A 26,473-nucleotide genomic window follows, 5' to 3' on the forward strand; every position below is an offset into this window, starting at 1 on the left:
GGAATTAAAAATGAAAAGCTGAAATGTCTTGAGTATTCAACGCATTTATTATGGAAAGCCTACATAAGTTCAGGAGTAAACATTTGCTTAACAAGTCACATAATAAATTGCATGGACTCACTGTGTGCAAAAAAGGGACCTTACAGATAAGAAATACCTCTAAGGTCCCTCGGTCGAGCAGTGAATTTCAAACACAGATTCAACCACAAAGACCAAAAGAAGGGCTCCTATTGGTAGATTGGTGGGGGAAAAAAGAAGCAGACATTGAATATCCCTTTGAGCATGGTGAAGTTATTAATTACACTTTGGATGGTGTATCAATACACCCAGTCACTACAAAGATACAGACGTCCTTCATAACTCAGTTGCCGGAGAGGAAGGAAACCCCTCAGGGATTTCACCATGAGGCCAATGGTGACTTTAAAACAGTTTGAGTTTAATGGCTGTAGTAGGGGGGAAAAAATGAAGATGGAACAACAACACTGTAATCACTCCACAATACTAACCTAATTGAGAGAGACAAAAGGAAGCCTATACAGAATAAAAATATTCCAAAACATGCATCCTGTTTGCAACCACACACAAGTAATGCTGCAAAAAATGTGGCAAAGCAATTCACTTTCGGCCCTGAACACAAAGTTTGGGTCAAATCCAATAGAACACATTACTGAGTACCACTCTCCATATTTTCAAGCATAGTGTTGGCTGCATCTTGTTATGGGTATGCTTGTAATAGTTAAGAACTGGGGCGTTTTTCAGATAAAATAAGAAACAGGGGCCTCCCAAGTGGCGCAGCGGTCGAAGACACTGCATTGCGGTGCTTGAGGAGTCATTACAGACCCGGGTGTGATCCCAGGCTGTGTCACAACCGAACGTGACCGGGAGTCCCATAGGGTGGCACACAATTGGCCCAGCGTCGTCCGGGTTAGGGGAGGGTTAGGCCGGGGGGGGGCATTACTTGGCTCATCGCACTCTAGTGACTCCTTGCGGCGGGCCGGGCGCCTGCAGGCTGACTTTGGTCGTCAGTTGAACGGTGTTTCCTCCGACCTATTGGTGCAGCTGGCTACTGAAGAAACGCAGTTTGGCGGGTCATGTTTCGGAGGACGTATGACTCGACCTTTGCCTCTCCTGAGCCTGTCGGGGAGTTGCAGCGATGAGATAAGATCAAAATTGGTGAGAGAAAGGGGGAAAAATACAGAATATAAAATTTTAAAATTACAGAATGGAGATAAGCATAGGCAAAATCCTAGAGGAATACCTGGTTCAGTCGGCTTTCCACCAGACATCGAGATGAATTCACCTTCCAGCAGGACAATAACCTAAAACACAAGGTCAAATCTACACTGGAGTTGCTTACCAAGAAGACGTGAATGTTCCTGAGAGGCTGAGTTAGTTTTGCCTAGCAATGATCAAGAACCAATTTCACAGAGCTCGAATAATTTTGAAAATAATAAATGGGCAAATGTTACACAATCCAGTTCTGGAAAGCTCTCAGAGATTTACCCAGAAAGACTTGCAGCTGCCAAAGGTGATTGTACAAAGTATTGAATATTGTGAATATTTATATATCATTTAATTTTCAATAAACTTAAAAACATTTCTAAAAACTTGTTTCCACGTTGTAATTGTGGGGTATTGTGTGTAAATGGGTGAGAAAAAAACCCGATTTAATCCATTTTGAATTCAGGCTTTAACAAAATGTGGAATAAGTCAAGAGGTATGAATACTTTCTGAAGGCACTGTACAAAACGAATATACACAAGCGGCAATTTAATTCCCCAAAATTAAGTAAATTAACCCATAGACCGTTAAGCAGGACTGGTCAAATGTATTTACATCAACTGGTATTCCCAACGATGAATAGGCTAAAAAGCATTATGTGGCAATGGGATTTTTTTCCCCGGACAATTGGTCGGTGCCAATTTTATTTATTGGCTCAACAAAACAAACATTTAAAAAAACAGATATTACCAGTTAACGGAAACCCTGACACACAAAAACACAGTTACAGATTGCTCTCTGTCTCCCTGCGCTGTACCTCATGTGAAGTTTACCACTTGAAACCAAGCCAGACGTTTACCTAACAGATTAATCCCTGTTTACCTTCTGGCACTGCAGGCAGCAGCCTCACCTAAAAAACACCTGGGACTACTACCGCACGAGAGAGCGCTACAAAAGAGTTAGCAGTAAAACGGTGTGTGATGTTTTGATGTCTCCCCACAGGCCAGGTCACAATCCTACAGCTGTGCCTCTCTCTCTCTCTCTCTCTCTCACACACACACACACACACACACCATGTTTACAGTATTCACTCTGAACTCCTGGTGAACCCAGAGAGGAACCTCCTCAGAGCCCTGTTAACTCCAGCCTGGACCGCCCCCCTCATAAACACACACACACGTAGGGCTGCACAATTAATCTAAATTGAATCGAAATTGCGAGGTTGGCATGTGCAATATCCATGTCGCAAAAGGCTGCAATTTTTTGAAGCCCTATAGTTTACTCTGTCATCTCTCTCCAGTCTCCCTCCCTCTCGAATGCGGTTACTTGCTTTCGACACACACCATGCCCCGCCCCGTCACTCAATCAGGCACAGCTGGCTGTTAGATTCACTCACTCAACCCGAGTCTGCAATGCATGCTTCTGTTAGCTCTAGCCCATGCAGTCAAGAAACAATGATGTTGCTTATTCCAACTTTGCTTCTTCACATCAATGCACCTGTGTTCTGTATTATACTATTAGTTTGTGTATCTTTATCTACACAAACCGTTGGTTAGTTATCAAGCTTCACATGTGCCTAAAATAAGCATTAGCAGCTAATGATAATTGCTAACCAGCTAGCTAAGTACATTGAGATAGCAAAGACTATGGAGCTAGGGCTATCCTGCTGCCAGTGGTGGTGCCAATATGTTACTTGTGCCAAGACATGTCCTGAATCAGAGAGAAATAGGTGAAGAATATTCTAAAATCTTTATCTGAATATAACATCTCTTTTCAAAATAAATAAAATGTTATTTGTCACATGCGCATGATACAACGGGTGTAGATTTAACCGTGAAATGCTTGCTTACGAGCCCTTCCCAACAATAGAGTTAAAAAACGATAAAAAGAAAAATAGTAACACAAAAGGAATAAAATGAACAAGAAAGGAGCTGTATATACAGTTGAAGTCGGAAGTTTACCTACGCTTAGGTTGGAGTCATTAAAACTAGTTTTTCAACCACTTCACAAATTTATTGTTAACAAACTATAGTTTTGGCAAGTCGGTTAGGACATCTACTTTGTGCATGACACAAGTCATTTTTCCAACATTGTTTACCAACAGATTATTTCACTTATAATTCACTGTATCACAATTCCATTCGGTCATAAGTTGACTGTGCCTTTAAACAGCTTGGAAAATTCCAGAAAATGTCATGGCTTTAGAAGCTTCTGATAGGCTAATTGACATCATTTGTGTCAATTCTAGGTGACCTGTGGATGTATTTCAAGGTCTACCTTCAAACTCGGTGCCTCTTTGCTTGACATCATGGGAAAATCAAAAGAAATCAGCCAAGACCTCAGAAAAAAATTGTAGACCTCCACAAGTCTGTTTCATACTTGTGAGCAATTTCAAAACGCCTGAAGGTACCTCGTTCATCTGTACAAACAACAGTATCCAAGTATAAACACCATGAGACCACGCAGCCGACATACCGCTCAGGAAGGAGACGCATTCTGTCTCCTAGAGATGAACGTACTTTGGTACAAAGTGCAAATCAGTCCCAAAACAACAGCAAAGGACCTTGTGAAGATGCTGGAGGAAACAGGTACAAAAGTATCTATATCCACAGTAAAACAAGTCCTAAATCGAAATAACCTGAAAGGCCACTCGGCAAGGAAGAAGCCACTGCTCCAAAACGACCATAAAAAAAGCCAGACTACGGTTTGCAACTGCACATGGGGACAAAGACCGTACTTTTTGGAGAAATGTCCTCTGGGCTGATGAAACAAAAATAGAACTGTTTGGCCATAATGAGCATCGTTATGTTTGGAGGAAAAAGGGGAGGCTTGCAAGGCGAAGAACACCATCTCAACCGTGAAGCACGGGGGTGGCAGCATCATGTCGTGGGGGTGCTTTGCTGCAGGAGGGACTGGTGCGCTTCACAAAATAGAAGGCATCATGAGGTAGAAAATTATGTGGATATATTGAAGCAACATCTCAAGACATCAGTCAGGAAGTTAAAGCTTGATCGCAAATGGGTCTTCCAATGACCCCAAGCATACTTCCAAAGTTGTGGCAAAATGGCTTAAGGACAATAAAGTCAAGGTATTGAAGTGGCCATCACAAAGCCCTGACCTCAATCCTATAGAAAATGTATGGGCAGAACTGAAAAGGCGTGTGCAAGCAAGGAGGCCTACAAACCTGAATCAGTTACACTTGCTCTGTCAGGAGGAATGGGCCAAAACTCACCCAACTTATTGTGGGAAGCTTGTGGAAGGCTACCCTAAACGTTTGACCCAAGTTAAACCATTTAAAGGAAATGCTACCAAATACTAATTGAGTGTATGTAAACTTCTGACCCACTAGGAATGTGATTAAAGAAATAAAAGCTGAAACAATTCTCTACACTATTTCACATTCTTAAAATAAAGTGGTGATCCTAACTGACCTAAGACAGGGAATATTTACTAGGATTAAATGTCAGGAATTGTGAAAAACTGAGTTTAAATGTATTTGGCTAAGGTGTATGCAAACTTCCGACTTCAACTGTAGCTATATAAAGTATTTTAGGTAGATATGTACAAGAAGGCAGGGTAAAGTAGCTAAGCATCAGGATAGATTAGAGAAACAAAGAAGAGAGTAGCAGAAGCATTTGCGTGTGAAAGTGTAGGTGTGTGTCTTGTGTCGTATGCTTGTTGTTGGTAGGCGTACGTGTGTGTGCGTATGTAGTGTAGTGTATGTGAATGTGTGTGGGTGTCAGTGTAGTGTGTTTATCTAGTCTTGTGAGTGTGCATTGAGTCAGTGCAAGATAGGGTCAGTGCAGATAGTCAGTGTAACCATTAAATTCCTTATTTAGCAGTCTTATGGCTTGGGGCTAGACGTGATCTCGGAGAGAGCCAATGCTCCGGTACCATTTGCCGGACGGTAGCAGTGAACAGACTATGGTCTGGGTGGCTGAAGTCTTTGCCAATTCTTCTGTCCTTCCTCTGACACGCCTTATATAGAGGTCCTGGATGGCAGGGAGCTCAGCCCTAGTGATGTACTGGGCTGTCCGCACCACCCTCTGTTGCGCTTTGCGGTCCAGGGTGGTACATTTGCCATATCAAGCGGTGGTACATCCAGTCAAGATGCCCTCAATGGTGCAGCTGTAGAACTTCTGGAGGATTGAAGAGCCCATGCCAAATCTTTTCAGCTTCCTGAGGGGGAAGAGGCACTGTCGTGTCCTCTTAACGACTATGCGGGTGCGTGTGGACCATGTTAAGTCCTTAGTGATGTGGACACCAAGGAACTTGAAGCTCTGCACCCACTCCACTACTGCCCCATAGATGTGGATGGGGGCGTGCTCTCCCCTCTTTCTGCTGTAGTCCACTATCAGCTCCGTGGTCTTACTGACGTTGAAGGATGTTGTCATGGCACTATACTGCCATGTCTCAGCCTCCACGGAGGTGGTCAGTCTCATCGCCGTCTGTGATTAGGCCTACCACCGTCGTGTCGTCAGCAAACTTGATGGTGGTGTCGGAGTCGTGCTTGGCCACGCAGTTGTGGATGAACAGTGAGTACAGGAGGAGACTAAGCACTCACCCTTGAGGTTCTCCCGTGTTGAGGGTGAGAGTGGTGGAGGTGTTGTTGCCTACTCTCACCACATGGGTAATTAGGTTCCCCTGGGAAACACTGACGAACACATTGGCTTCTACCCTGTCACAACAATACTGGCTTTTTCATTTCATTGTCATGCCAAACACCAACAATAGAATTATAATAGCCTACTCATTCCATTGTTATGATTCTAACAGATCACAAAATATAAACTAATATAATGCTATTTGGCTGTACCTACACCAAAACTCCAGTATGTATTCTTTATAGGTTGTTGTCCATTTTCTTTTTAAATAAGGAGCCAATTTGTTTTCCATGACTGATCAAAACTAATTTTCTCATGGCTCTCTCGCCTCTCTGCAGCAGACATATGGCGAGCAATGTGTTTGGAACATCGAATCACAATAAAATCACAGTATCAAATCACAACACATAGAATCGCAAAACATATAAATCAGCACCTTAATTAAGCAGGCCAAACACATCCCATTAATGAGAAAAACATCAACATGGGCTAACCACAGAACCTTGTGGGATGCCAACAGCCCTGTGTGTGTGCCAATACTCGATGGGAGTACTCTCGTGAATGACAAGGACAGGTTTTTGCTCCAGCCAAAATCAGTTACACACAACACACCTATCCTAGATAGATGACTCTTACCTCCGTTATCTGTCCTCTTGAGGGCACCATCTTTGTGGGGGCACAGCTCACACCTCTGCAGAGAAAGGAGACCGGAGGGAGACATGGTCCTTTAGCAAAACTCTTTACCATACAATTACACACAAAAATATATACAGTGCCTTCAGAAAGTATTCATACCCCTTGACAAATACCACATTTGGTTGTGTTGGTCGTGTTATAGGCTGAATTCTAATTGGAATAAATAAAACAAATTCTCACCCATCTACACACAATACCCCACAAAGCGAAAACATGTTTTTAGAAAAAAAATTGAAGTCAGTACATGTTATCACCACCTTTGGTAGCAACTATAGCTGTGAGTCTTTCTGGGTAAGTCTCGAAGACCTTTCCACAACTGGATTGTACAACATTTGCCCATTATTATTTTCTAAATTCTTCAAGCTCTGTCAAATTGGTTGTTGATCATTGCTAGACAACTATTTTCAGGTCTTGCCATAGATTTTCAAGTACACGTTTCATGAGCTAAAATAAAAGATTGCAGAATTTTACCATATGCACAAAAAGCTTCTCAAATTTTGTTTACATCCATGTTAGTGAGGATTTATCCTTTACCAACATAATCCATCCACCTAACAGGTGTGGCATACCAACAAGCTGATTAAACGGCATGATCATTACATAGGTGCACCTTGCGCTAGGGACAATAAAAGGCCACTCTATAATGTGCAGTTTTGTCACACAACCCAATGCCACAGATGTTTAAAGTTTTGAGGAAGAGTGCAATTGACATGCTGACTGCAGGAATGTCCACCAGAGCTGTTGCCAGAGAATTTAAATGTTAATTTCTCTACCATAAGCAGCCTCCAACGTCGTTTTACCGAATTTTGCAGTACGTCCAACCGGCCTCACAACTGCAGACCATGTGTAATCACGTCAGCCCAGGACCTCCACATCCAGCTTCTTCACCTGCGGTATCGTGAGACCAGCTACCCAGACAGCTGACAAAACTGTGGGTTTGCACAACCAAATAATTCCTGTACAACCTGTCAGAAACCGTCTCAGGGAATCTCATCTGGGTGCGTGCTGTCCTCGCCGGGGTCTTGACTGGACTGCAGTTCGTAGTCTTAACTGACTTCAGTGGGCAAATGCTCACCTTCGATGGCCACTGGCATGCTGGAGAAGTGTGCACTTCACAGATGAATCCCGGTTTCAACTGTACTGGGCAGATGGCAGACAGCGTGTATGGTGTTGTGTGGGAGAGCGATTTGCTGATGAGTGTCCCATGGTGGCTGTGGGGTTATGGTACGGGCAGGCATAAGCTACGGATAACGAACACAACTGCATTTCATTGATGTCAATTTGAATGCAGAGACAAACCGTGACATGATCCTGAGGGCCATTGTGATCCTGAGGGCCTCGTATTTCAGCATGATAATGCACAGCCCCATGACGCAAGAATCTGTACAAAATTCCTGTAAACTGAAAATGTCCATGACCTGCCTACTCACCAGACATGTCCCCTATTGAGCCTGTTTGGGATGCTCTGGATCGACGCGTAAAACAGTGTGTTCCGGTTTCTGCCAATATCCAGCAACTTTGCACAGACATTGATGAGGAGTGGGACATTCCACAGGCCACAATCAACAGCCTGATCAACTCTATGTCAAGGAGATGTGTCGCGCTGCATGAGGCAAATGCTGGTCAGTATCTGTGACCAACAGATGCATATCTGTATTCCCAGTCATGTGAAATCCATAGATTAGGGCCTAATGAATGTATTTCAGTTGACTGATTTCCTTATGAACTGTAACTCAGTAAAATCTTTGAAATTGTTGCATGTTGCGTTGATATTTTTGTTCAGTCAAAACTGTAACTCGGCCACTTAAGGAATGTTTAGATTTTTTTTTTTACCAATGACCTGCCACTAGCATCAAACAAAGCATGTGTGTCCATGTATGGTGAGGATTCAAACATTTACACATCAGCAACCACAGCTAAGGAAGTCACTGAAACCCTTAACAAAGAGTTGCAGTCTGTTTTGGAATGGGTGGCCAGTAATAAACTGGTCCTGGACATCTCTAAAACTAACAGCATTGTATTTGGTACAGATCATTCCATAAGCCCTAGACCTCAGCTGAATCTGGTAATGAATGGTGTGGCTGTTGAACAAGTTGAGGAGACTAAATGACTTGATGTTACCATAGACTGTAAACTGTCAGGGTCAAAAGATATATTCAATGGTTGTAAAGACACACAGACACACACCCCACCAGATATGCCACCAGGGGTGTTTTCACAGTGCACAGGTCCAGAACAAATTCAAGTAAACATACATCATTATACAGAGACATGAGTGCATGGAACTCCCTTCCATCTTATATAGGTCAAGTAAACATGGTTTCAAACATGTTATTTTTTATTTAACCTTTATTTAACTAGGCAAGTCAGTTAAGAACAAATTCTTATTGACAATGACGGCCTACCCCGACCAAACCCTAATGACGCCAAGTCAATTATGTGTCGCCCTTTGGGACTCCCAATCATGGCCGGTTGTGATACAGACTGGAATCGAACCAGGGTCTGTAGTGACGCCTCTAGCACTGAGATGCAGTGCCTTTGACTGCTGTGCCACTCGGGAGCCCCAACACCTTACGGCACAACGCCTCTCCCCCATGTGACCTATTTCGTTGTGAGTATGTATCGTCAGGTATGTGTAACTGATCGATGCAGATATGCGTTCGCTCACACACACACACACACACGCAAACAAAAAACATGTAGTATATAAAGTGTAAAGTATGGAACCTGCAATGTGTTTTTCGTTATGTGTCATACGCCAGTAAGACTAACTGTCGCCATTGGCATCGGCTAATGTCGTTCTTAATAAATCTAATTACTGCATGGATGCAAACAGTGTTTTGGAATATTTGTATTCTGTACAGGTTTCCTTCTTTTCACTCTGCCAATTAGGTTAGTACTGTGGAGTAACTACAATGTTGTGGATCCATCCTCAGTTCTCATATCACAGCCATTAAAGCCATTAAAGTCCCCATTGGCCTCCCTGTGGGGTACAGAGATGAGGCAGTCATTCAAAAATCATGCTAAACACTTATTGCACACAGAGTGAGTCCATGCAACTTATTATGGGACTTGTTAATTAAGGACTTTTTAATACTTATTGACTCAAGACATTTCAGCTTTTTATTAATTTGTACAAATGTAAAATATATATATATAATTCCACTTTGACATTATGGAGTATTGTGTGTGTAGGCCAGTGACAAACAATATACATTTAATATATTTTAAATTCAGACTAACACAACAAAATCTGAAAAATGTCAAGGGGCGTGAATACCTTCTGAAGGCACTACATACTATAGATACACACACACGCATGTACCCTACTCCCTTTCTCTCATACACACTCTTACACACCTAGTATTTTCAGTAATCACTGATCCAACACTATCAAATAGGTGTAAGTGGGCTTCGATGGCATAGCTCCCACATCCAGCTCTGTCATACTGTGTGGTTACTACTATGAGGAAGGGAGAGCCTAGTTCACCCCAACCTCTCCTAAAACACAAACCCACTATCTGATGCCCAAGACAGTTTCCCTTTCCCATGTATGATAGAGCAAGTGTGTTGTGTGTGTATCCCTCCAGTCCTGCCCATTTCACACCAGCTACTCCTACAGGATACCTACCATCCCTCAGAAGAAAAAATAAAGAAAATCCTCTTCCCGACAATTTTTGTCCACACAATATCACAAGCGAGTATGACTGCACTGTTTAACTGTTTCTACAGCCAGGCTGAGGAAGGTACAGGCAGGGATGCTGTTGTTTTCCCTATGAGAAATATACTGTGGGCTTCTTAAGCATGTCTGATGCTGCCATGGCTGGATGGCTCTGTCAGATCTTGCCACAATGTAAACATTTTACACTAATATCCAATTTACTACTTGTTTTGGATCCTTTAATATAAGCACTATACGGTACTGTTTGCTACCAGGAAGTTGCCAATTGTGTTAAATTCTTTGAAGGAAGTAGCAGATAGTAATAACACAATTTCCTATAAAGTACCGGCTAAATATTAGCGGAAACTGTAGTATAAAACACATTGCTGAGAATACGGTGTTGATACTCTATTGGTCAGACTCACCACTCTGGCTGCTCTCTCCTGAGATTCACACTTCCTGCAGAACCAGGGTCCAGTGGGCACCTGCACGATGCCATAGCACGCTGCAGAGAGGACAACACTGGGTTAATACCACACACCACGACGCCATAGCAGCACGCTGCAGAGAGGACAACACTGGGTTAATACCACACACCACGACGCCATAGCAGCACGCTGCAGAGAGGACAACACTGGGTTAATACCACGATGCCATAGCAGCACGCTGCAGAGAGGACAACATTGGGTTAATACCACGATGCCATAGCAGCACGCTGCAGAGAGGACAACACTGGGTTAATACCACGATGCCATAGCAGCACGCTGCAGAGAGGATAACACTGGGTTAATACCACGATGCCATAGCAGCACGCTGCAGAGAGGACAACACTAGGTTAATACCACGATGCCATAGCAGCACGCTGCAGAGAGGACAACACTGGGTTAATACCACGATGCCATAGCAGCACGCTGCAGAGAGGACAACACTGGGTTAATACCACACACCACGATGCCATAGCAGCACTCTGCAGAGAGGACAACACTGGGTTAATACCACACACCACGATGCCATAGCAGCAGTCTGCAGAGAGGACAACACTGGGTTAATACCACACACCACGATGCCATAGCAGCAGTCTGCAGAGAGGACAACACTGGGTTAATACCACACACCACGATGTCATAGCAGCAGTCTGCAGAGAGGACAACACTGGGTTAATACCACACACCACGATGCCATAGCAGCACGCTGCAGAGAGGATAACACTGGGTTAATACCACGATGCCATAGCAGCAGTCTGCAGAGAGGACAACACTGGGTTAATACCACAGACCACGACGCCATAGCAGCACGCTGCAGAGAGGACAACACTAGGTTAATAACACGATGCCATAGCAGCACGCTGCAGAGAGGACAACACTGGGTTACTACCACACACCACGATGCCATAGCAGCACTCTGCAGAGAGGACAACACTGGGTTAATACCACGATGCCATAGCAACACGCTGCAGAGAGGACAACACTGGGTTAATACCACACACCACGATGCCATAGCAGCACGCTGCAGAGAGGACAACACTGGGTTAATACCACACACCACGATGCCATAGCAGCACGCTGCAGAGAGGACAACATTGGGTTAATACCACGATGCCATAGCAGCACGCTGCAGAGAGGACAACATTGGGTTAATACCACGATGCCATAGCAGCACGCTGCAGAGAGGACAACACTGGGTTAATACCACGATGCCATAGCAGCACTCTGCAGAGAGGACAACACTGGGTTAATACCACGATGCCATAGCAGCACGCTGCAGAGAGGACAACACTGGGTTAATACCACGATGCCATAGCAGCACGCTGCAGAGAGGACAACACTGGGTTAATACCACGATGCCATAGCAGCACTCTGCAGAGGACAACACTGGGTTAATACCACAATGTCATAGCAGCACGCTGCAGAGAGGACAACACTGGGTTAATACCACACACCACGATGCCATAGCAGCACTCTGCATAACCAACATTCTGCTAATGGCATGAAACCAGGCCAAGTATCACCAGACCGAGCGGTATCACCGCGATACAGAGTAACACCGCGATACAGAGTAACACCGCGATACAGAGTATCACCGCGATACAGAGTATCACCGCGATACAGAGTATCACCGCGATACAGAGTAACACCGCGATACAGAGTAACACCGCGATACCACTGGGTTTAGTCTAATTTTCTATACAGTGCCCTCAGAAAGTATTCATACCCCTTGAATTATTCCACCTTGCTGTGTTACGGCCTGAATTAAAAATGGATTCAATTTATGTTATTTCTCACCCATCTACACACAATACCCCATAATTAAAAAGTTAAAACATTAGAACATTTTGCTAATTTATTGACAATTAAATACATAAATATCTCATTTACGTAAGTATTCACACCGCTGAGTCAATACATGTTTGAATCACCTTTGGCAGCAATTAACTTTGAACATCTGGCCAACCTGGATTGTATACTATTCGTACATTATTCTTCCCGAAATGTCCTTAAGCTCTGTCAAGTTGATTGTTGATCATTGCTAGACAGCCATTTTCAAGTCTTGCCATAGATATTCAAGCCAATTTAAGTCAAAACTGTAACTAGGCCACTCTGAACATTCAACGTCGTCTTGGTAAGCAACTCCAGAGTATATTATCTGGCCTTATGTTTTAGGTTATTGTCCTGCTGAAAGGTAAATGTCTCTCTCAGTGTCTGTTGGAAAGCAGACTAAACCAGGATTTCCTCTAGGATTTTGCCTGTGCTTAGCTCTAGATTCTTTTTTTTTTTATCCTAAAAAACTCCCCAGTCCTTGCCAATGACAAGCTTACCCATAACATGATGCAGCCACCACCATGCTTGAAAATATGGAGAGTGGTACTCAGTGATGTGTTGTGATGGATTTGCCCCAAACATAACGCTTTGTATTCAGGATATGAAGTTATTTCTTTGACAATTTTTTTGCAGTTTTACTTTACTGCCTTTTTGCAAACAGGATCCATGTTTTGGAATTAAAAAAAAATATCTGTATAGGCTTCCTTTTTCTCAATCTGTCATTTAGGTTAGTATTGTGGAGTAACTACAATGTTGTTGATCCATCCTCATGTTCTCTCATATTACAGCCATTAAACTATGCAACTGTTTTAAAGTCACCATTGGCTTTATGGTGAAAGCTGAAACATGAGCGGTTTCCTTCGTCTCCGGCAACTGAGTTAGGAAATATGCCTAACTCATCTTTGTAGTGACTGGGCGTATTGATACCCCTTTTTCATGATATCTAATTGGTAGGTAGTCTTGTCCCATCTCTGCAACCCCCGTATGGACGGGAGAGGCGACGGTCGAGAGCCATGCGTCCTCAAACACAACCCCGCCAGGCTACGCTGCTTCTTTACACTTCTCGCTTAACCCAGAAGCCAGCCGCACTAATGTGTCGGAGGAAACACTGTATACTTGACGACCGTGTCAGCGTGCATTGCGCCTGGCCCGCCACAGGAGTCGCTAGAGTGCGACAGGACAAGGACAACCCGACCGGCGAAACCCTCCCCTATCCATCCAAACTTTGGAGCATCTCTTTGAATTGGCTATCTATCCCATTTCAGTTTTCCCATTGCATAGCCAAGGTACCATGTTGTTAGCTAGCTAGCCAGCCAGGAAACATGACTAAACAAGGTTAGTTTGTTATAGAACCAAAAACTCACAGCCCAAGACATGGTTTATACAACCAAATAAAAATATATATTCGCACTTCTCTTTTATAACTCAATGGGTGATCGTTATTTTACATATCTTCATGGTTTATCTGGATAAATTATTTCAAGACCAATACAAGGAATAGTGCAAATGATGCCAGATCTGGATGACACCTCCAGAGGTGGACATTGATGAATTGTGTCCTGGGAGGCCGTGCTACAACGGTAAATCACTTGACATCACATGGACGTTTTTAATAAAGACATGTTATAGGCAGGAAACACATACACATATATTTTTTAATGGCATGGTACTAGATGAACGTGTCTGATAAAAAAAAAAACGATTTGCTTTCTGTTTCTAAACATTTTGCCACAGACTGCCAATGTACCAGCCCGGTGACCTACTGAACATAACCCAGGTGTAGCCTATACACCAAGCTCATGGGAGTATTTCCCCTATATGCACTAAATCATGGTCACTACTGAGTGTGCGAGTCTAAACATGCTGCACTCCAGATACCTCTGCTGTCCTCTCAGATTATCTCACATCTGACTGACTCACGTAATCCACTTTAATGAACAAAGATAATCCACTGACGATAAAAAAGGGTATTGTTATGCTGTCTATTGTTGGGGACAGAGAGGTCAGTGATTGTTACAACGGCGTCAGTGTGTTGATTAGCTATTGATTAATTCACACGTAAACCATATAGGCTGTGTTTAATAATATGTACAAATAGGTGTGTTTAGTTTATGTATGTTTTGGGGCGGCAGGGTAGCCTAGTAGTTAGAGCATTGGACTAGTAACCGAAAGGTCGAAAAATCGAATCCCCGAGCTGACAAGGTAAAAATCTGTCATACTGCATTTGAACAAGGCTTTTAAACCACTGTTCCTAGACCGTCATTGAAAATAAGAACTTGTTCTTAACTGACTTGCCTAGTTAAATAAAGGAAAAACACAAATAAATGTAATTTCGTCTGTAGTGTCTTTTTCGTTATCTGTCGGACCCCAGGAAGACTGACTAGCTGTTGCTAGCTAATGGGGCTCCCAATCAGATCTAAATACGTGTATGAAGACATATATTCAATCACATGACAACGATCAACAATAAAAATACAATTACTGGGCAGGTTCTGTCTCACAAAGCCAAAATCACCAATATTGACTGTGTCGACTGGATACCTAGTTCTGATTGTGACTTTGTCAACAGAATCTGAGTGACGTTGACATTGTTGTTTGGGTCAGTGTGTTGCAGACAAACTTGGTACACAGGTTCATTCAGTCAAACTCAGTAGCTAGCTAACAATATTTTGACAACATACTATAGCTAGCTAACTACTTCACCGCTTGTTTTACAGAACGTATCTAGCAATACATTGGGAAAATAATGTGATTTGCTTGCAGGATATCATAACGGATAAAAACGTTAGCTAGTGTGGTAAGACAAATTAAGTAACACGTTAACGTTAGCTAGCACGTTTGAGCTATGAAATGCCATTTCAACGAATTGTATAGCCAGGCTACACAGCCAATGTTGACAACTACAAAAATTCTTCCTGGCAGATTGTAACGGGCTAACGTTCATGTGATGGCCCATTAGCCTTACAGGGTAGGTAACGTTACGGTTTGGCGTAGCAGAATTTTCGACCAACCTGAACTTGGCAATACTGTACTATCTTCGTTCTCGATTTGACCAAACATGTATCGAACAGTACATATCCATAACGGTTAATGGAGCATCAAATTAGCCTGTTACAAGCTGCTAGCTATAAAAATACTATCCATCTAGCTAGTTAACGTTAGTTAGCTAGTTAGTTACCTTAGCCAACTTCATACCTACTAGATAGGAAGGCTAACTGGCTAGGTAGGTCAGGACAAACGCGCAAACAGTCGATTGGATATAACTAGCTAACCATGTTACAGTAACTAGCTATACACTTGCCTATTAGCTATTGTAGTTAGCAAAATGAGTTAGCTTAGCTAGCTAACGTTACTAGCTAGCTTCCTGGCAGACCATCAACCGCGCTACCTAGCCTGAGCTAGTTATCGGATGTTCGTCAAGCAAATTCCATGTTTAATGTTTAGGATTTTATCCGGTGTTTACCTTGATGGACTGCAACATTGCAGCCGTGACCGTCACAGTATACTAGAGGGTTTTCTGCCCAGCCTCTCTCGTCTGAGCACACGCAGCAACCTCCAATCATCTCCTTCATATTATTCGCCAAGAAGTCGTTGTCCGCTGCCAGGCACAGCTCGCCGGAGACCATTTACGGAGAAAGTGGACATACGAAGACAACAATGCACCGAAACCTTTGCAGAATATCCTCATCTACCCAGTGTGACAGCGCGTTTAGGTCCCACTTTGTCGAAAGATCATGTTTTAGTCGTGTTTACATTCCGTTTTGACACCGTATTTTTTCCACTTAAAGAAGGATACACACATCGCGAGCAAGATGAAGCGGCCCTTCGGGAAGTGGAAGTACGTCAGCACGCACGGCACGTGACAAGTCAGAACGGATGGATATGATTTGCTCAGAGTGTTGCCAATGTGCACGGCGCCATTTTGGTTCCACATGGCCTTTTAAAACCAAAGTGTTGTGAAGGAAACTGCTTGGAAACTTTGTAACAGTACAATGCGTGGTTGTTACAAATAACGATTGACTATTGGCAACATTGTATACATCAACATGAGGTATTTACAAATATGAATTAAGTTATTATAGCAAAAAACATGAATGAATATTACTCCATTGTTTATGCAGGCTGTTGTTGTCATCTAAGACTTTGTAAATAGCCTTTAGATGTAGCCAAGGTCTATTTAAAGTCATATTTAGAAAACCTAGACATAATTTTGCTCTCAAAGAGTATAATGTCATTTATTGCGCATTAGGACATTGTAACTATGGAAATAAATGCTATTTGCATATGAAAATGTCATGGTTCCCCACTCTATAGTAGCCTATGCACATCTGACAGTGTGCCTAAAACATAAAACATAGACTTGTCTGTTTGTGCCACTGTCATTGGCCACCAATGTATTTTCACTCTCATTTCCCTTCTGTGTGTGTGTGTGTGTGTGTGTGTGTGTGTGTGTGTTGCAAAATGGAACAAGGAATAGGCCATGTGAGAGAGAAATGTGTGTGGAATTACTCTGGCTTTCAAACGAGTATTACTCTCAAACATTGCTGCATGAATTTTCAGTTATAGAAAAACTTGGAAGGCTATATAAGCCTAGCTACATACACCATGAATGGAGCTGAAATATTGTTTATTTTACTTATTTATTTACTTGGTTTTTATTTCTCTTTCCTAACGCCTATGCCACTTGTGTTGTCTTTAATTCGTGAAACACTCAACAGTTAGATTATGAGCTAAAATAAATCCGAAATAACCTATTAACTGTTATTTTTAAAGAACACATCTGGGCCTATCAAATTAAGATTTGTTTTTGCAATGTTTACTTATAATAATGAACTCAATAAATTGCTTCCGCTTTACACAATAAATGGAAACGTGAAATGCAAAAGCACGCATCTAAATAAAACTGCATTTCACTTTTGTTTTAAAACCTTGTAATGACATAATCTTGGTTGAATCATTCAGAGAAGCTGCACTCTGCAACATGCATGGGTTTAGTCTGCAAGCGCATCTGCCAGCAGCTTGCGTCACTGTCTGCGAGCCCTCAGAAGTCTCCCGTTCCCTCCCAGTTTGGTTTCCAGAGAAACGTAATGACTTGCCAATAATGCGCGAGAGCACACGAGCGTCCTCCGTGTAATATGGAGAGCGAGATGTCCCCGGGAGGGGCTCCCTATTGTTGGCTTTAATTTCAAATTGCTCAAATGCTCCAGTCCACAAGGCACCGCAAAAAACAAGGATAAAAAGGGGAAGAGGGGGAAAGAAAAAAGGAAAAACAGGGAATTGTGTGTGGCAGGGGAAAACCTATTAGAGTTGGCGAGAACAAAGGGAGGCGAGGGGGGGGGGGGCAGCTGTCGGAGGGTTGGAGGCTACTGAAACACTGAAATAGCAAATTATTTTTACAACTTGCACTTGATTAAAGTCTAAGTCTGCCCGTACATGTGCTCTCTTCGTGCTCAAAGAGAAGAGGGCCGGCCCATGCATTGGCGAGATAAAATTACCTCTGCGCTGCTTCCTATTAAAATGTAGTGCCTCTATAACGGATTTACTAATGGAAACTGCGGAGGTAATTTGTAGGCTTCCTTTTAGAGTGACGTGCACTGCTGAAAGGGGTCAGTGTCAAATATATAGGAAGAAAACTCATATAGGCATATAACAAACATAGGTCTAATATATCACATAGGCATGGTAATAACTAATGTTGCACAAATAGTAGGCTAACCTTAGGCCAATGTAGCATGCACATATGAAATGAAGTTGTGTCATTTCTTAGGCCTATAGCCTATAGGTTAATCCACTGCACAACATTGCAGTTACTTTTGGTCATGAGCCGATACAACTCAATGACTTTGGTAGCCTACTCAATTGAATTGTGAATATCATCAATATTTAAAATTCCTAACTTGGAAATATTTTGGAAATTATTTTTCTATGTATTTTAGAAAATAGCCAACTGAACTGTAATATCTTCTTGCATCAACATCATATGAACTCACTCACAACTTGTAAAATGTATTTGGGTGTTCCACAGCTTATATGATATGTTGTTTGTTGTGGACGTGGTTGGCGTTTGGGACGTGGGGTTGAGCTCGTGAGCAGAGCTGATGACTGATTCATGAGACTTGCCGCTTTGGAATCGGCACAATAGGTAGCCTCTCATGTTTCGCCCTGACCTGCCCAATTTTATCTCCACTGATGTAGTAGGCCTACACTTTAACGGTTAAATGGAGTGAGAGAGATATGTTAACATATGTTTCCCATGCCAATAAAGCCATTGCATTTAATTTAATTGAGATAGAGAGAGAGAGAGAGAATGTGTGTGTGTGTGTGTACTGTTCATTTTTATATATTTCACTTTTGTTTATTATCTACTTCACTTGCTTTGGCAATGTTAACATGTGTTTCCCATGCAAATAAATCCCTTAAATTGAATTGAAATTGAGAGAGACAGAGACATTTCTGCGTCTGAAAAACTGTCCATCCCGTCAGTATTTTCTGTCAATCAGTGCCACTCGGATCCAAAGTCAGATACAAGTTTGAAAAATATTGTTGTTGATATCTTGGATTTAATATCATATGTTATATATTTCTCGTTCGAGTTGTGCACGTTTAGAATATTATGTATGATGAAGGCTATAGTATTTGTCAGGGTTAGGTCTTTCCTGTTTAGAACGTCGACAACATAGCAGAAACAGTTGTCCTGACACCAAGTTGCTTCCGCTGCCCCTGCCCCTGACAACGTGAAATGTAACCCTTTTCATTGGAGAAAAACTAAAAAACGAATTTACCCCATTCACTCCAAAACAATGCCGCTAAAAAAAATAAAGGTTATTCTATCCGTTTACACTTGGCCTGTATGTTTTTAACCGTATTAAGTCAACCACATAATTATAGCTTTCTTGACTTTGTCTTTACACACCCCTTTTGTATCGCTTGTTACATTTCATTAACTGTACCTTTTGGGCTTATGCTCAATGACTGGGGTAAATAGTTAGAAGCCTAAATATTTGTTTCTGCTTAAAAATGTACAATATCAGTTGTCAATGACAAAATAAAAAACACTTCTAATAAACATTTTAATGTTCTTTGAAAGAAATTGGGAAATCAGAAAATAATAAATATGCATTTTGATAGGCTGCTTTCAACGTGTATTTTAATTGGACAGCGTTTGGTAGGCTGCTTTTAATGTGTATTGTAATTGGACAGCGTTTGGTAGGCTGCTTTCAATGTGTATTGTAATTGGACGGCGTTTGGTAGGCTGCTTTCAAGGTGTATTTTAATTGGACAGCGTTCGGAAACCAGCACTGGGTGTTTATATGGATGTGCATACCGCTCCACAAAAGGCATTTGGAAAATACAATTTACTACCAATTAATTGTTGTATTAAATATGTCCTCCTGTCCTCACACACACATTGTCTTCTACTTCATACAAATGGTAGCCAACGGTATCTGGCAGTATTCTGTTCAGTCGAGAGACTGGTTATTAGCACGGGCAAAGACCATAGGCTACATTAAACCAACATTACATGACTGCATGACTGTCCTGTTCCTTACGACACTCATAGTGATGGGGGTTGGCTTGCATGCGGCCTGGAGGCCTATGGGCTGTGGGGATGAAGTGGGAAACCCGAAGGCTCCACAGAGTAAAGACCTATAGACAAGCTTCTAACGAGGCTTATGGCTGTAGTCAGGCACACCGTGGAATACATATATATATATATATTTATTTATATATTTATTTAAACAATTCCATTTAAGGTCTTTATTGGCATGGGAAACATATGTTAACATTGCCAAAGCAAGTGAAATAGATAATAAACAACAGTGAAATAAACAATAAAAAATGTACAGTAAACATAACATTCCACAAGTTCAAAAATACATTTTCAAATGTCATATTATTTCTAAATACCGTGTTGTAATGATGTGCAAATAGTTCAAGTACAAAAGGGAAAATAAATAAACATAAATATAGGTTGTATTTACAATGGTGTTTGTTCTTCACTGTTTGCCCTTTTCTTGTGGCAACAGGTCACAGGTCTTGCTGCCATCTCTCTCTCCATTTAACCGTTAACGTGTATTAAATTCAACGGGCTTTATGGGCATGCGAAACATATATTTACATTGCCAAAGCAAGTGATATAGATAATAAACAAACGTGAAATAAACAATAACAAATTAACTCACAATATGACACTTGATACATTTCAAGTGTCATATTATGGCTATAGTGTTGTAACGCTAAGGAAGCACCTGAGAGAGACGAGAGCTTTTCTTTCTCTTCCGGGGGAGGGGAGAGGAGACCGTGGGACAGCAGGGGAGGACCATCATCATTAGGAACCCTCCTTGAATGAGTTTGGGCGCATTTGCGTTAGGCTTTACCACACTCCACAAGTTTCTCTTAATAACAACTATTCAATTGATGTATCTGCATTGACAGAGTGGGTTAACAGATATAGCCATCCCATCTCCACATTTAGCCTAGTTGGATATACTTTTTCTATGTCACGTTTTAGGGTATATGCCTACTTTCGTCAAGATTCGACGTTTACATTTCGTGTAGCCTGCATTGCTATAGTCAGATTTAGGCAACCCTCTTCCCAGATTTTCTTGTTTCAAGCTTGTTTCAAGCCTGTGTTTTCCATAGTTGACGTGAGTAGAGTAAACATAAACACTGCCCGGCTGGTCCTGCCACTCCTCTGCAGCCGACCTCGGTGTGCTCTATCCCCGTCAGAGTGGCAGAGGAACGTCCCTATATAACCTCAGGCCTGGAGGATTATTTCATACATTTACATGTCAGTTATTTAGCAGACGCCCTTATCCAGAGGGACTTAAAAAGGAGCAATTATGGTTAAGTGCCTTGCCCAGGGGTGATGTGTCACATAGTTGACTCAGGGATTTGAACCAGCAACATTTCAGTTACTGTCCCAACGCTCTTAACCACTAGGCTACCTGCCGACCAATAGGGTCATACACCATCCATACAGCACATTTCCTCATGGTAAGACCTATTGGCATCCTTTGGAATTATTTCTTGCTTTTATTGACAGACACAACATTGTAGCTAAGCTACATATAGGCTAGCCTATAGGACATATAAACAGTGTGCTCTGATTTGATACGTTCAAGATTTTAAAGACATTTTGATGCAACAATTATTTTGTTTAAATCGTACAAATGTTAGATCAAATAGTCACATTTTACTTCTACATTTGAAGTAAAAGAATCCTGCTGCAATTAAAACTAGATTCCCACTATAGTCCTATATCTATCTCTCCACTGTCAATGAAATAGAGAAGACAGCTATATGATAATGTCTATATTTGATTGTAATTTATATACAATTATTGCATACGACTAGGCCTATATTACATTACATTTTGTATCAAACATACTGTTTATTCACTAGGTCACAACACACTTCATAATTGTAAATAGTGTAATACAGACCATTATTAATTCCTTTCTTATTACTTAAATGACATGTTCTATTTAATTGACTGTTTTTATTGTTATTATTGATTAATGTACTGCATTGTTGAGGGAGCTAGCCCAGAAGCATTACGCTGCACTTTTGTATACCTAATGTAAACTCTGTATGTGACGAATAACATTTGATTTGATATAAATTACTTATTTTAAGTAGCCGAGAATAGCATGATGGGCTATTAAGCTGTTAGATGTGGTATAAATGATGGGCTTGAACGTAATGAGTGAGTTGCGGTGGTGTTGGCGTGTTGTAACTGAGGCTACGTGTTGAGCTTTCCTAAAAACATGAGAACGTAAAAAACAAGAAATGCACACGAAATGACAACGTGTTTAGGCCTAGCAGCCTTTACACGAAATCTCATTTTTGTGTGAAATGAAACTCGTTCCAAAACTTGTGCCATACACGAAATGTCAAGGGAATGGGCCATGCTTAGCTCTGACAATAATTCACATTCCACACATCTACAGGAGCAGAGTAGATGCCTCAGACACTACTGTGGCAACAGCCCGCATACCTGTTGAACATGCATGATCTCTCCTCTTTTCTACGCTCCTCTCCTCTCCTTACTGGTGCCTTTCTGGTTGCCTGTAAAGGAGAATTTCCGCTTGCTCTGCTTGTGTAACGCCAAGGCACAGGAAAACACGAGCAGACACAACATGGTGGGCTGCATGGTGGGGTGAGGGGTGAACACAGCCCACCCCCCACCCCCCCAGCTCACACTTCAGGCTCGGGTTGCATGTAAAATCGCATTCTTAGGGGGATCGGACTCAAGGAATTCATTTGTTTTGGCACGGCTAGTGAATTTGAACCGTAAAAAGCATACTCTCCGCAAGTGGTTCGAGCAAGTGTCTCCATTAAACTCAATGCAAAACAAATGACATGGAGCAGGGTGTGGGAAAGGGACATGTTTAGTAAAACACCATGAGTCGGGTGTTAGAGAAGCATGTTGGTTTAAAGGGTTTAAGGTTGTTGGATTTCAGAGTTTGGGTTCTAGTGTGAAGCGCCTCTCCACCACACTTACAACCACGGGTTAATGCTTCTTATTTTTAACCACCGAAACATGAACTATAGAGTTATTATTCCATTATTTAATTATGGTTGAAGGATTTCCGTTTTGCGGTGTGGTTTTCACACATGGGAAACACACACACAAACATAGGCCATAATAGAATAGCCTGCCCTCACACCAACAATCAAGTTGAATAAGCTATGAACTACGTGTTTACTCAACATAGAAATTCATAACCAATAAGGCAAATCAACTGAAGCAACATAACAGTAGTGTTGACTGAAATTGTCAACTTCAGATAACTTCTATTTATTTTCTGGGGGTGGGACACATTACAATAATACCCAGCAGTTAGTTATCACATTTACATTTTGGTCATTTAGCAGAGCAACTTCAGTTAGTGCATTCAATGGAGGTATATAAACAACCACATGTAAGAAATAACAAGTAAAACGTTTATTTAACCATTACTGAGAATGCTTTGTAGCTAAAGTATTCTATTGGTTGGTTGACATTGCTGAGTGCACTGCCAGTTTTGGAAACTGGCGAAAAAGCTTGCACATCAGCAGGAGACAGATGGGAACACAAGGTTCTCTACTGAAATCTCTATTATATCATTTCAAAGACTTAGTCAGTTCTGAAATGTGTCCTTTTCTAAGTAGTTGGTTTAACTGTATAGGAAGTTGACAGGACATACAATTTTAAGGCAGCCAGGTTATAAATATTGGTAAGTTAAAACAACTAAAAGTTTTGTTTTTCTGACTATCAAATACTTGTCCTCTCCACTTAGTAATTTGTCAAAACAACTTGAGTAGCTTTGTCAGGACAGCTAAAAAAAAATAAAAGTGACTAAAAGTATCAAGTTCACTCAACAAGTTATTAAAACCACGTTTGTCATTTCCACTTACTTAGGTTGACGTTAACATGACATTTTAATGCAGCCTGGTAACAAACCTTTGTAAATTGAGTCAACAAATATATTTTTTACAGTGCATAATTTGATATAGAAAACTGCATTTATGTGCATAATGGAACGTCGATGTGTGTTGTGTTATCCCTTCGAGTACACACAAAAGCCTATTCTACTGGCCCATATTTGTCAATGTATCACTCTGCATGTATCTCATAACGACTACCCGAGTGCAACCACATTGCCTACTGTAGTCTATAAAGGCCCAGAAAAGTGTAAACGAGAGGGAAACATTACTCTTGTTCTTTGTTCTGCATTGTTTTCCTGGAAGAGCGCGGACGTGTGTGTGTGTGTGTGTGTGTGTGCGTGCGTGCGTGCGTGAATGACCGAGTGTGACTGTGTGTGTGTGTGTGTCCTTTTACCTTCCACTCGCTGTAATCCGCCAATCTCCTCCATCAAACCTCGCGCTCAGCCATGTCCTCGCCAAAAGCACGCGTGCACATTACAACAAACATATCTATCCGCACGAGTGATGAATGTGCGCCCCGGGAAAGGCACGAGGCTCGTCTACCGGTTGGGCCGCGGTATTCCCCCGGTATTATATAGAGCCTCCATGCAGCACGCTGCTGTAGCCTCCGCTCTGGAACCCTTCTTGGTGAGTCATCTGCACTCGTCCGGCCGGCTGGGCTAAACTCAGGGGAAAGAGAAGAGAGGGACCAAGGGGGCTGCTCTCACAATGGGCCGAAGAAACGCAGGCAACACCAGCCGCAATTTCTGAATAGCCTGTAGCAGCTGATGGGAATATCGCTGTTAAATACCGAAGTGCAACACAAAACGAAGGAGCAGCCCAAACGTTTAGTTTATATGCAAACAAAGTGTAATGGTACAAATGCGTGTTACGTTTAAAATAAATAATCAAGACGTTGGTTATTCACTCCCAAATACCTAGAGCAAGAAAATACCCAGCTGCAATGGGGAGGCTAAGAGCACAGGGGAATAGCACCATAAACAAACAGGCCTACGCAATCCATTATTTTAGGCTTCAAAATATTGTATTTGTTGTATTTTGATTCTTTTAGGCTATTAACTTCTTTAAAAAGGTTGGCCAGTAAATCAAAAAAAATATGCGCTGTAGGCTACCACATCTTCTGAGATGAGGCAAATGAAGTTCACAGTAATTTACCTTGTTAAACACATAAGCCTAATTATAGGATAATGCATCAAGTGTGTATAGCATACAACATGAGAAACATTATATTTACACATTTTAGTCAGCTGGTTGTATGGGTTAGGTAAAGGGTTCAAATGTAGCCAAATAAATACAACAATTACAGTCAATGTTTTCAATGTTGTCAATGTTTTAATTGCCCTTTAGGTTGATCCGATGGGCACGTGATATTCACCCAGTTTACATGTACGTGTGTGTGTGTGTGTGTGTGTGTTGCATCATCGCACCGTTTAAATATCTTTTGTATGACATAAAATGCCCTGTTTTACCATTGATTCACTCAGGGAACGTCCATAACGTGTAGAAATTCAAGAAAATGTAAGGAATTGGTAGAATATAGAATGACGAGTCGAGGGCTAAAAATCATAGTGTCAATTACTGCACCATTTTTGATCCCCCTATAAATTATTCCTCCCAGCCGCTGTAAAACTTTATTTTTGTTTTATTCATAAAAGGCTCGTTGAGCTTTTGGTTACGACAGAAATGATGGTTGTGAGAGCTAAAATCGTTGTGTCCAATCAGACTAGATTTATGATGTTGTCCTGGAAACCCTGTGATATGCTCTATGCCTATAAGCACTGACGTAAACGGATTACAGACAGGCTTTTATATGTCTGTCTGTCTGGCAACTTCTTCAGGGTGAGTGAGAATTGAGGAGATGTTCTGAACGGGGCAGTGATGACGATGAAGGTGTCTGTATGACGTATTGATGAAACTATGCACGTAACTATGAACGTTTTTATCCCTGCAAACCACATGATCTATGTGTAGCGAATAACACACATACCGTCCAACCGAATATTAGGCCTTATAGTAAACCCGCGGATCACAGCTCTTCTCCCCGGGTCTCCTTGGCCCTCCGTGGCCGGGCAGAGCGTAGGCTAGGGAAGATAGGTCGAGTCGTAATCCCCAGGCCTCAGGTTGGTGGAGCTCAGCTAACAGTGGACCCTTCTTCTTTGTCCATCAGATGGCAAAACAAATTTCCACACACTGCAAACGCTATAGAATAGCCTACTTTATGCATGATAACTCGGTTCACTGAAGATGGTACAATTGGGAAAAGTCATGATAGGGGCTGGGTTGGATTAGACCTGCCACACACATACACTGGTGAATCGCTATGAAATAAAATGTCATATTTTCAAAAGGACAAATATCTCATACTGCCTCCTATCCCAATAGTGCCGAGCTATTATTGGTGTTTCCTCTTCGCGTTCGTACACACTTACTATATATAGGCGACACACACACCTCAGGTAAAACCGCGAGCACAACGCGAAATCGTCCCAACGACGATATGCGTAAAGTTCAGCATCGATAATAATGTCAGGCCATTTGGC

General features: G+C 41.9%; 1 protein-coding gene across 1 annotated transcript in view; it reads right to left on the minus strand.

Annotated features, from left to right (window-relative positions):
• LOC110489604 (protein AF-10) overlaps positions 1 to 19,560 on the minus strand; it is an 83,413-nt gene extending 63,853 nt beyond the window's left edge. The window contains 3 exon segments of the mRNA XM_036943723.2: positions 6,462 to 6,516; positions 10,608 to 10,687; positions 15,964 to 19,560. Of these exon segments, the coding sequence (XP_036799618.2) occupies positions 6,462 to 6,516; positions 10,608 to 10,687; positions 15,964 to 16,126 (298 nt within the window). The 5' untranslated portion in view covers positions 16,127 to 19,560.
• Positions 19,561 to 26,473: the final 6,913 nt, after the last annotated feature.

Source organism: Oncorhynchus mykiss, chromosome 15 (genome assembly GCF_057628025.1).
Source record: "Oncorhynchus mykiss isolate SJ-2025 chromosome 15, ASM5762802v1, whole genome shotgun sequence".
Lineage (NCBI taxonomy): Eukaryota > Metazoa > Chordata > Actinopteri > Salmoniformes > Salmonidae > Oncorhynchus > Oncorhynchus mykiss.